Here is a 12,395-nt window from a genome sequence, read left to right on the forward strand (position 1 = left end):
AAACTTTGCAAAGGAAACTGCAGGCACTAGCCAGTTTTTAAAAAAATGACTTGAACGTGTACAATTTCACACACAAAAATCCATGGGTAGTTTGGTCTCCATTGTTATTAAGCCTCTGCTCTCTTTTGCCAGAAATTGGTAAATTTAGAAGCCATAGAATTAAGAAAAAGAGACGCTAGAATAATTATTAGAGATTGTTTTTTTAAAATCTCGATTCCCTTTTTTTTACTCCCAAACCCAAATCCAAATTGTCTCTCCTTTATCTCATATATCGTTTCTTCCTTTCATATGTCTTCCCCCCTATTTTTATATCTTTTCTTCTATCCTTTTCTTTATATATTTTACTACTTGTCTATTCTTTTCAATGTGTATTGTGTATTGGACAAAATAAATAAATAAAAATAAATCAGTGAGTAGAGCCGCTTCTCAGGCCCTCGGCTGAAATATATGACTCTCCTTCAATTCTTTCCGCCAAAATTTCAATGGGTTGTTGTTGTTTTTTTGCACTGCAGATGTGACATCGATTGCAAGCGTTGGTTAAGCAAACTTTGTGTGCATGTGTGTAACGATGCAAAGGAGCGGGTTCGGCTTCCAGCGGCGGTTTGTCTTTTTCTTTTTTTTTCCTTTTTACCGCCGAGCGCTATTAATCGGGCTGTGTCGACAAGGAAGAGGCAAAGAACAAAAAACAAGACGCTGGCCCTTTAAATTTCTGAGGGGAGGGCCCAAAGGCTCTGTAGGATGACATCAGTGGGTTTGGCCGTGAGATTCAATGGAAACTCAATGAGCGAGCGCTCCGGCTGTACACTGGGCGCGAGAGAGAGAGAGAGAGAGGAGAGAGAGAGAGAGAGGCCGAAGGGGAAGGAAGGAGGGAGGCGGTTGAGCAGGCAGAGCACGGAGAAAGAGGAAGCGGCGGGAGCAGCAGCGGCAGCGGCGGCGGCGGCGCAGCGCTGGCTACGGCGACCAGCCTCCCTTCCCAATCCTCCGTCATCCTCCCTCCCCGGCTTTCCCTCTCCCCTGACAGCCCCGGGAGCAGCAGCGGCAGGGAGGCTCCTTCAAGGCGGGGTAAGTATTGGGGGGCTCCGGGCGAGTTTCGGGGTGCAAATCCGAGGGGAAAGGCGGCCCCCACCTCTTCTTTGTGTTTTTTTTTTTAAAGAGAGGAGGAGGGATTAGGCGGGGGAGGGGAACGACGCTTAACAGCGGTGCTGCCGTCGGGAGGTGAGTCTGGGCGACTTTAATGCGGGGAGTGGGGGGGGGGAGAGATGTTTGTTTTGTTTTCGGGTTTTGGGGATGGAGACAAAGGATCGTAGGCAAACAACCCCCCCTCCCGCGCCTGAATTTTCAGGATGGGTTCTCCCTTCTCTTTCTCTCTCGCCTGCCCCTTCCCATAGATTAGAAAGAGACCCAAGCCTTTTTTACCCCTTCTCAGTTGATTGGAGTGGGGAGGGGGGGGGACTTGATTTCGCCATCGTGATCCAGGGGGGGGAGGAAAAGGGAGGGGGGAACTATTGTTTTTCTTCCATTCTGCTGGTGATTTCCAAATAGACAGCGCTGAGAACGGAGTGTCTTCTCCCCCCCCCACTTTGCCAAACACCCCCCCCCCGTCTGTGCTTTGGATTAAAGGGGGGGAGAGAACCAGTGAGTTGGTGTTCCTAAAAGTGTTGCATTTGGCAAATAGGGTGTGTGTGTGTGCGTGCGGTGTGAGGGGAGATGTTATTGTAAATAGCCCTTTCCTTTTGTGCACAGACACAAGGCTGGGCATTGGGGAGGGGGAGATAGCAAAGGGAGCTTCCCTTTCTTTCTTTCTCTCTCTCTCTCTTCCCCCCCTCTCTATTTCCTTCTCTGTCTCTCTCTCTCTCTATTCCCCCCTCTCTCTATTTCCCTCTATCTCTTTCTCTCTCTGTCAGAGGTCTCTCTCTCTCTCTCTCTCTATTCCCCCCTCTATTTCCCTCTATCTCTTTCTCTCTCTGTCAGAGGTCTCTCTCTTTCTCTCTCTCTATTTCCTTCTCTGTCTCTCTCTCTCTCTCTATTCCCCCCTCTCTCTATTTCCCTCTATCTCTTTCTCTGTCAGAGGTCTCTCTCTTTCTCTCTCTCTATTTCCTTCTCTGTCTCTCTATTTCCTTTTCTCTGTCTCTCTCTTTCTCTCTATTTCCTTCTCTGTCTCTCTCTATTTCCCTCTATCTTCTTCTCTCTGTCTCTCTATTTCTCTCTCTTTCTCTCTCTCTTTCCTTCTCTGTCTCTCTCTCTCCATTTTCCTCCCTATCTCTGTCTCTCTCTCTATTTCCTCTCTATCTCTTTCTCTCTCTCTCCTCTCCAGCATTTCTTCTAAATTAATGTTGCTGCTTAGTAGGGGCTCCAGAGCCTTGTGATAGGATTATACAGTCCAGCTAGCAAATGTAAGTTTGGGGTTATTTCTCATGGACTGCTGTCCTTCCCTCACCCCCTTTCAATTATTTTGGCCCTAATAGCTCAATATAATCTCAATATAATATGAACAATGATTTAATTCCAAGCCTATAAGCCGAGTTGAGGTGGTCTTATCAATTTTTAAACTCCTCCTTTTGATGCTGGGATTTGTTGTGTAGGTTGATTTGTTGCCTTTAGCTCCTTCCTTTTTTTTATCATGGGAGGGGGGGGGGAAGAGGAGCGAGGATCTTTGTTCTGGCCAATTAAGATTTTTTTTTTTTTAAAAGATGGCATCGTATTTATCATTTCTCCTCCATTTATATTTAAAGCTATAGAAGAAACTGCCTCCCATACTCCTGTCTTTCTAACTTAGTAGCATGATTTATACATTAACTTAGTTCTCACCCAATTTTGGGGCTGTAGTACTCTTATTTGTATGTTTTTTTTACTCCCAGCAAATCAAGCAAGGCTAATATGGAGGTACTTTAATTTTACAATCAGTGTTTGAAAGTGTGGGTAGATTGCTTACCTGTGGATTCAGCACTAGAGTGAGATGTGTGGGGCCTATGTGTATATGGGAAAGTAGAATAATTGTTTATGTAATATGATTTATATTTATATAATTCATGAGTTTGTGGGTGCTGGAGGTAGTTTTCAGAGCAACAGGAAAAAGGAGATACAGTACAGTAATTGTATTTTATAAGCATCTATTCATGCAGGGTATGTGCTTTGTTAAGCTGATGGGTGGAGAGAGATAAACCCAGAAAAGATTGAATTCATCAGATTGGCTGGTTCATTTTGGAAAAAGCAGACAGAACTTCCTTTTTGTTATATATGCGTAACATGTTTTAGCTGAATTTGAAAATTAAGGGAGACTGGGATAGATCTATTTCAGCCTTGAAAAAAACATATAGATATATACATATATGTATGTATGTACAGTATTACATGTATATGTATCACATCTGACAGAAAATATATGTATATGTGTGTGTGTGTGTGTGTATATACATACATATATAATATATATCTCCTAATATATTATATATATACATATATATCAGCTATCCATACCCTTATACACACACACACACACTTTATTTATATATATATATATATATATATATATATATATATATATATATATGTGTGTGTGTGTGTGTGTGTGTGTGTGTGTGTGTGTGTGTGTTTTTATGTCGGATCACCCTGGTATATCTGATGAGGCCAGAACAAGGCCGAAATGGGACCATCCTAGTCTCCCTTAATTTTAAAATTCCAGCTAAAAAAACATTTGACATATATATATATATATATATATATATATATATATATATATATATATATATATATATAATATATAATATATAATGTGTGTGTGTGTATAAGGGTATGGATAGCTGATATATATGTATATAAGGGTATGACTAGCTGATGAGGCCAGAACAAGGCCGAAACAGCGCTATCCTAGTCTCCCTTAATTTTTAAAAATCAGCAAAAACATGTGATATATATATTTATCTCCTTCTAATAGTAGCAAAAATCTCAGACTGGAAGCAATCTATTAATGAATGGAGTTGGAGCAATTTTTTCTAGTTTTTACTGGGCCTTAGACTTGCCCATGAACTGTGCTTGCTGCCTTCAGAAACTCTTTTCCTAATATTTTATTAATATTACAATCCAAAGCACCCTTACTAGAAATAAGTCTACTATATATGGGGAGGTACTTGGGATTCTTTGTGACTCATGGTAAGAAATGCTTGTGAACTCTTAGCTCCTTCCTAATTCATTGGCGGTTTTCTTAACATATAATACTGTTTTTCAAAAGCAAATAATTGTTCTATATTGTTATTGCCTTTCCAAAAAAAATGCATGGTCATTCTAGCTGAAAAAAATGTGGTGGCCAGTTGGGCCTCTGGTGACTTGAACCATGATTTTCCGTATGTTATGGGTTGCAGTATGATTAGTGCTGGACTCCTTTTTATCATGCTTTCAGAAATAATGATAGGGAAATCTTGAAAACTCTTCGTCTTTGGAGATCACACATTGCCAAAGTAACTTGTGTTAGGTATTGGTCTTTCCAGTTTTTGTGTTAATTGTATTATAGTTTTAGGAATATAACTTGGATGAGTCAAAAATTGACCAATCTGTATGGGGAGGAAGAGAAAATGCTTTTTGATGTTTAGGTTTGTCAAGCAAAACCACCTCCTTGTCTTAACATTTGCCCCTTCCAAGCAGCTTACTCCACCAGAGCAAAGAATGCATTGATCAACATGTGTTGCGTAAATTAATTGTATGGCATCATCCTCTAAAAGGAGCCATGGTCTCTCCTTCCCTCCTTCAGACAGATCCATGTTACTTGAACAGGGAGAATGCACAAGATGGTGGCCAACAGGGAATATTGCTGGGGAGCCTCCAGAACTCCATTTGGTACAGGCCTATGCAAAGGGATTGCTCCTGCCATATGCACCAGAGGTGGTAAGGCTCAGATTTGGCTAGATCTCATGTTAATGAGTATGCTTGGGGGGGGAAAAATCAGCAATGGGCCTATTGTCAAATTATAGAAGCATATGGATTTATGACCCAAACTAAGTTGTAAATAACGATTGCAAAATGTGGTGAAGTAATTTGACTTCTTTATGGGCAAGCATGGAAGGAATAATTGTAGAGTAGAAGATGTGCATATTTTGGGGAACCAATACCTATATTTCCCATCCCTTCTTGGTCTCATCCAATGGTTGGGAATAACTCTGGAGGACTCGTCACTGTTGCAATAGAAGTATTATACTAGAATGGTTTTCCTGAAATGGGATAGCCTCCTTAATCATTACGTTCTCTTTTATTTGAAATTTATGCCAGAAAATATCATGATGATCGTCAATACAATAAATCTGTTTCATGAATTTCTGTAAGTTTGCTGCAATAAAAAAATAATGTGGCTGACCATGGCTCTGGATTTAAGCTTACTTTGGGGACTGGGTTGTACTCTTATTCCTATTTTTTATCCACAAGTTGTTGATTGGGTGTTGACTGCTGAACTAAAATGTGAGTCTACATATCTTATATCAAAAAGTTTCCTAGTGTAAGGCACTTTATCCAAGGATTGAAATATTTTTATAGAGGACGTCTTAAGAATGAACTTGGATATTTTTGGTATATACTCCTCTAACTTTACCCTGCTTGTCTTTTGTTTTATTTCCAGCACATCTGAATCATGGAGCTTCGAGTGGGAAACAAATATCGGTTGGGACGAAAAATTGGTAGTGGATCCTTTGGAGATATTTATTTGGGTGAGTTTCTCGTTACTGTAGACTTGTTATCTCAGACTAAGGAACTCTGGCATCCTGGAGAATGGAATGTACACTGCTGCTCTTTAAAAGTTATTTTATGTTAACATAACATAAATAAGAGCATAGCAGACCAAAACCCTTGTTCTTGCTGGTGTCCAGTTGCCAGCTGAGGATATCAGCAGTTACAGTACACATGCATTAAAATTGTAAAATCATTTTGATTTGTTGTAATAACTTGGTATGAATACTCCCCTTTATTAATAATAAACATATAATATTTTTTCTGGATAGCTAATATTGATTGCTTCTTATAAAATGTATTATTAATAGTGTTAGGGCTTATAGTAAGGGTTTTAAAAGGGGGATGAGATACAAAAATGGGAAATTTGGCCTCACCGTAGGAGCTGTAGATTATGCCATCTAGCATACAGTGTTCCCTCGCTTTTCACGGGGGATGCGTTCCGAGACCGCCTGCAAAAGTCAAATTTCCGTGAAGTAGAGATGCACAATATTTGTGCACTATATTTGGCTATGAATAGTATCACAAGTACACTATATTTGGCTATGAATAGTATCACAAGCCTTCCCTTAACACTTTAAACCTCTAAATTGCAATTTTCCATTCCCTTAGCAACCATTCAGATTATTACTCACCATGTTTATTTATTAAAGTTTATTAAAAAAAATATTTATTAAAGGCAGACAAAAGTTTGGCGATGACATATGACATCATCGGGTGGGAAAAACCGTGGTATAGGGAAAAAACCCGAGAAGTATTTTTTAATTAATATTTTTGAAAAACCGTGGTATAGACTTTTCACGAAGTTCGAACCCGCGAAAATCGAGGGAACACTGTATAGCCAACAAAGTATAGTAAACTTGGGAATTGATGGTTGCTACCCCGATAGCCATTTGCAGGCTGATATAAAAAATTATTTGTCTTATGTAGTTTAGACTGCTTGCTCAGCATGTTACAGAACCAGAGGAAGGAAGTTGGATATTTAGGGTATGCTTACTTCCTACACTGTGTTGTCTGAAAAGGAAATGAAAAAAATGGACTTTTGTACTATTATGGATTTACCTTAAATAACTTATATGAGAATCTTGGTCATCCATTTTAAAAAACACGTGAATCTTTCATTGAAGTGTGAGTAATCTTTACTCTTTATGCTGCTGAGATTAATAAGGTTTTTTAAGTACGGTTCTCTCTACTTGTGTTAGACTATATTTTTTATTAGCATGGTGGTTGACGCTTTTCAGAGATTAAGTGAGTTATAATTCAAAATATCTGGAGAGTACCAGGTTAAAGGAAGCTGCAGTCTTAGGGGTGTAGGGGTGCTACCTATGGAGTGTTCAGTAACATGATGCCTCTACAATAAACTCCTTTGCACGCAGCTTTCCCAGCCTCCAGGCACACTGTATATCATGTTGCAATGCTTCCTGGCATTGTTACAAGATTCTTCACCTTTACTGTTTTTTGAAGTTCTTCAGTATGGCAACTTGTGGTTATTTCCTTCTCCACTGAGATTTCCCTTTTTATTGATATGTAATTCCTGTTATATTTTGTAACATTTGTAGTTTGTATGTAATTCCTGTTTAGGTTTCTCAGAGCTTTTAAAAAGCTGTTGCACAAAATTTTAGAAAACAAGATAAACAGTAAAAACAGGCTTTGTTAAGTATGTTTCCTTTTGTCTGCACATTAACCTATCTCTTAGACATACTTTGATTCTGAAAATGCATACTTCTCTATTAATTTTAATGGAAATCAAAACATCTGACCCAGTAAACAATATATAACATACTGAGATATTTTGTCTATGTTGGGTGTAGCTTTATGTGTGAAGAGCCTGTTACAAACATATGCCTCTGCTGAACTTTCTTCCCATTTCTTCATTACTTTGTCTTTTTATTTTAGAAAACTAACTTCCATTTGTCTAAAAATCTGTGACCAGGTAGGTTATCTTCTGTCTCAAAGGCCCAGTTTATTTCTTCTGCCCCTGGCCAGGCTATGGTACAGTAGTGAGCCATTAAATATGTGTCCTTCCTTCTTTGCAAGTTTAGTTTTTGCTAATCTGTTCTTATTTTTGATTGAAGCCTATTGCTGTGGAAATTATGGATGAGGATTAGAACTTTCTTTGGGTTTGTCCCATCACTACGGATTCTGCAGCACTGGCCTACTGTAAAAACTGATTCTAAAGTGGCCTTTATAGCAAACTTTTACAAGTTTAAAAAACTTTAAAATATTACTAATTGGATTACGAATTGTGTCTTTTGTAACCTCCTCTAGTTACTGTGAGAATACAGTAAAACCTTATTCAGCATTTTAGCATATTTTAGTTCAAACTCTTTCCTCACACTGAAACAATCCAGGTAATTAATGTTTAAGTTATTCGTATCAATTCACATCCTTTGCATAATTAATACAAATATATAATCACAGAGATGATATAAACTGGCACAAATTATGTAAATTTCTTCAATGAAATACATTTGAATTTGCTGGGTACTTTTTCCCTCCAATTAGCCTGTTAATTTGCTAAATCAAATAAGCAGTAAGTACAGGCTTTGGTCTGTGGCTACTTGGCCGAATACTATTGATATTAGCAAAGGTTTTGTTTGTTTTTATTACCAGGAGGAAATTTCTATGTTTGTCAGGCTGCTTGTATACTTGTACACTTCTGATTCCAGTTCATTTCTTCCGAGACACCATGGTTTTCTGCTCATAGTTCCACGGTTTTCTTTCCAAAGTTCTTGGGGTGGTGGTAGTAGTAACGTCATTTAAGACAGCGGTTCCCAACCTTTCCACCTTGGGGACCTGGTGCAGGGGGGAGATATAAGTGGCAGGTGCAGGTGTGCCCACAGTTCCAATGGAGTTTCATTCATAAGTGGAAGGTGTTTGCACTGGCACGCAAAATTATACTTGCGTGAGTAGAGGGCGCATGAGTAGAGGATGATTGTGTTTCTTTGATTATGCGTACACATTCTTGTTCATTGCTCATATGGCCCAGTTTCAAACAGGCTGTGGCCCAGACCTGGGGCTTCAGGATTAAATTAAATGACTTGCAGGCCTTTTTTTGGCATTGGACCAGAATATCTCCGGGACCGCCTTCTGCTGCACGAATCCCAGCGACCGGTTAGGTCCCACAGAGTTGGCCTTCTCCGGGTCCCGTCGACTAAACAATGTCATTTGGCGGGACCCAGAAGAAGAGCCTTCCCTGTGGCGGCACCGATCCTCTGGAACCAGCTCCCCCCAGATATCAGAGTTGCCCCCACCCTCCTTGCCTTTCGCAAGCTCCTTAAAACCCACCTCTGTCATCAGGCATGGGGGAATTGAATTTTTTCCCTTCCCCCTAGGCTTATAGAATTTATACATGGTATGCTTGTTTGTATGATTGGGGGTTTTTTAGATTATTTTTTAATATTACATTTGTTACATTGTTTACTTTGTTGTTGTTAGCCACCCCGAGTCTTCGGAGAGGGGCGGCATACAAATCTAATAAATAAATAAATAAAAACTCAGCTTCATCATATATGTTAATTAATACATGTTATTGTTGTAGGGTTTATATCATACAGAATATAAACCTGGATGTTGGCCATTGGGACAATAAATGCAATGGTTATGTTTATTGTTTCCACTGTAGTTGTGTCAGGTATCCTATGGAAGCTGCTTTATTGAATTTTTACTAAAGGGTATACTAGACTGTGCAGGAATCAAGAGTAGTGGTACATATCTCATTTCAGGGTAAGAAGCTGAATTTAGACAAAGATTGAAGAGCTGTTGCTAATAGTTTTCAATTAGTTTGTTTACTGTAGTTTTGTATTTCAGTAACTAAAGTGCTCTGGCCAATTCAAAATAAAACTTGTAGAGCTGCTTACTTATGTGTGATGAAGTGGACTTCAGCTCCCATAATTCTCAAGTGTGAACTTTTTGGATGTGCAGTTGTGTGAGCTGGGGTTTGGTCAAAACTGGGAAATTATTTTATGTCCCCACCCATGTTATAAAATGAAAAATATGTAAATATATTAAAGGGTTAAATAAGGTCCAGGAGGGAAGTGTTTTTAATAGGAAAGTGAACACAAGAACAAGGGGACACAATCTGAAGTTAGTTGGGGGAAAGATCAAAAGCAACATGAGAAAATATTATTTTACTGAAAGAGTAGTAGATCCTTGGAACAAACTTCCAGCAGATGTGGTAGATAAATCCACAGTAACTGAATTTAAACATGCCTGGGATAAACATATATCCATCCTAAGATAAAATACAGAAAATAGTATAAGGGCAGACTAGATGGACCATGAGGTCTTTTTCTGCCGTCAGACTTCTATGTTTCTATGTTTCTTTGATAGGTAATTATACATTCCTATTTAAACATCTGAAATTTCTTATTAATATTGAATGAGAAAAATTTACATGGAAATCTAGGTGCTGGCTAGTTTGAATTCAAAAGAGCATCTCAGAATAAATCGGTGGCAAACAATTTCCATATCATGCGAAGAAAACTGCAGGAATGTCTCCATATAAGTTAGCAGAGGTGGAGACAAATCTGCTTTATTTAGGTCTTTGGTTTGATTTATTTCAGAATCACATTCAGTTATCCTATTGTAGGTTTGAAGGATGTAAAGGCTACTGGTTTCCCGAGGAACAGTGAGTTCTGGAAAGCTTCAGACATCAATGTTTGAGTAGACAAGTTTTAATTTTCCCAAGATCCAGACTCATCCAGATTCACCCAGTAATTGCTTCATCCTGATCTGATTATGAGATAATTGAACAACATGTTTTCTGCTCTTCTAATTTCGCGTTTCTTTGTACGGCAATGTGACCTCTCAAATATATTTCCTGAAATAAATGCTTAGATGTACCATAACGTAAATGTACCACTGCAACTTTTTTTGAAAGGTGGGAAAGAGTCAGATATTTTGCTGATTAGCATCTGTACAATCTGGATAATTGTATTGTTTAGCTCGTGTTCTCGGTATTCCAATCTGGATCTCTGATTCTGATTCATGTGAGTCAATCTGGGTCATATCTCTTGCTGGGGAAGAGTGCCAGTGGAAACATCCTGGACAAGTGGATTGATGAGAGCGGCCTCCATTGGACTGGACATCTCCTAAGTCTCCCTTGAATTCTGTGATTCCATTGTTGAATGGCTTTTGTAAACAAATGTCTGGAATGTGGATCCTTTGCTTTCAGCAGCGAAGTCTGTTTGGTTTTAGGCTCATCTGAGCAGTACTGGTGGACTAATACGGCTGAGGAGGTGGTGTTGGGGATATAGTTCTCACAACAGAATCCGAGGCAGCATGGAAAAAAGCAGTGCTGGATCAAAGGAAGAATTTAATAGGAGTTGGTTTAATTCTGTACCTCTACCTAAGAACGCCTCTACTTACGAACTTTTCTAAATAACAACCAGGTGTTCAAGATTTTTTTGCCTCTTCTCAAGAATCATTCACCCGAGCCTCCGAAACTGTAACCGTAAAAGGCAGGGAGAAGCCTCCATGGGGCCTCTAGGAATCTCCTGGGAGGAAACAGGGCCGGAAAAGGCAGGGAGAAGCCTCTGTGAGGCCTCTAGGAATCTCCTGGGAGGAAACAGGGCTTCCGCATTCCCTGTGATTTCCCCAATCGCATGCATTATTTGCTTTTACATTGATTCCTATGGGAAAAATTGCTTCTTCTTACAAACTTTTCTACTTAAGAACCTGGTCACGGAACGAATTAAGTTCGTACGTAGAGGTACTGCTGTACTATCTCCATCATGGAGGCTTAGGTTGCTCCTCTACTAAGCTGTAGTTCTTTTTTTAAAAAAAAACAGACAGTGAGTCAAAGTCAGCTTAGCAAGGCCTGCAGGTGATATTTGCTTGGAAAGTTCCTGGTTGCTTGTACCTTCTTCAAGCCCAGGATCCATCCCCTTTGTTTCTTGGCCTGTTAATTCTGCCCCCATGACTGACTTCACCCATCTGTTCTAGCCCTCCCTTCCATTCGCCCTTCAGTAACAAAGAATGACAGTGGGGGAAGGGATGGAGAAGGAGAAATGTCAGGGCTCTGTTGTGGAACACTAGTAAATGTTCGTGTGTCTGCTAACTTGCCTGGGCATCCTCATTTCTGCAGGGGTGAATCAGGCCATTTTTACTTACACTGGTGACATGATCTTTTCTATAACATTGCCAAACCTCAACATTTACAAGGACCGGTCGGCTACGCATATATTTGAAACAAACGGGTTCTGGAGCAAGCGGCCGACACACACTAGAATGAGATGGGATAAATGATAGCTGACCAAGGAGAGATTCAACCTAGAAATAAGGAAGAACTTCCTGACGGTCAGAGCTATCAACCACTGGAACAGCCTGCCTGCGGAGGTTGTGAATTCTCCAACTTTGGACATTTTCAAGAGGAGATTGGACTGTCATTTGGCTGGGGTGCTGTAGGATTTCCTGCTTAAGCAGGGGGTTGGACTTGATGACCTGCAAAGTTCTGGAGACCTCACCTACAAAAAGATATTGACAAAATTGAACAGGCCCAAAGACGGGCTACAAGAATGGTGGAAGGTCTTAAGCATAAAACGTATCAGGAAAGACTTAATGAACTCAATCTGTATAGTCTGGAGGACAGAAGGAAAAGGGGGGACATGACTGAAACATTTAAATATGTTAAAGGGTTAAATAAGGTTCAGGAGGGAAGTGTTTTTAATAGGAAAGTGAACACA

At 39.7% G+C, this 12,395-nt stretch overlaps 1 protein-coding gene across 4 annotated transcripts in view; it reads left to right on the plus strand.

Moving 5' to 3' along the window:
- The first annotated feature begins 730 nt into the window (after positions 1–730).
- The window catches only part of CSNK1E (casein kinase 1 epsilon), a 57,691-nt gene continuing 46,026 nt past the window's right edge, over positions 731–12,395 (plus strand). Inside the window, exons 1-3 of one of the 4 annotated variants that reach the window (XM_070756146.1) lie at positions 1,174–1,215; positions 4,745–4,878; positions 5,603–5,690. In XM_070756146.1, the coding sequence (XP_070612247.1) occupies positions 5,615–5,690 (76 nt within the window). In that variant the 5' untranslated portion in view covers positions 1,174–1,215; positions 4,745–4,878; positions 5,603–5,614. Of the gene's footprint in view, positions 1,063–1,159; positions 1,216–2,070; positions 2,394–4,744; positions 4,879–5,602; positions 5,691–12,395 lie in introns of those variants that run through there. The other 3 variants (XM_070756144.1, XM_070756145.1, XM_070756147.1) reach the window with 3 other exon arrangements.

The sequence above is a fragment of the Erythrolamprus reginae genome, chromosome 6 (genome assembly GCF_031021105.1).
Source record: "Erythrolamprus reginae isolate rEryReg1 chromosome 6, rEryReg1.hap1, whole genome shotgun sequence".
NCBI classification, from domain to species: domain Eukaryota; kingdom Metazoa; phylum Chordata; class Lepidosauria; order Squamata; family Dipsadidae; genus Erythrolamprus; species Erythrolamprus reginae.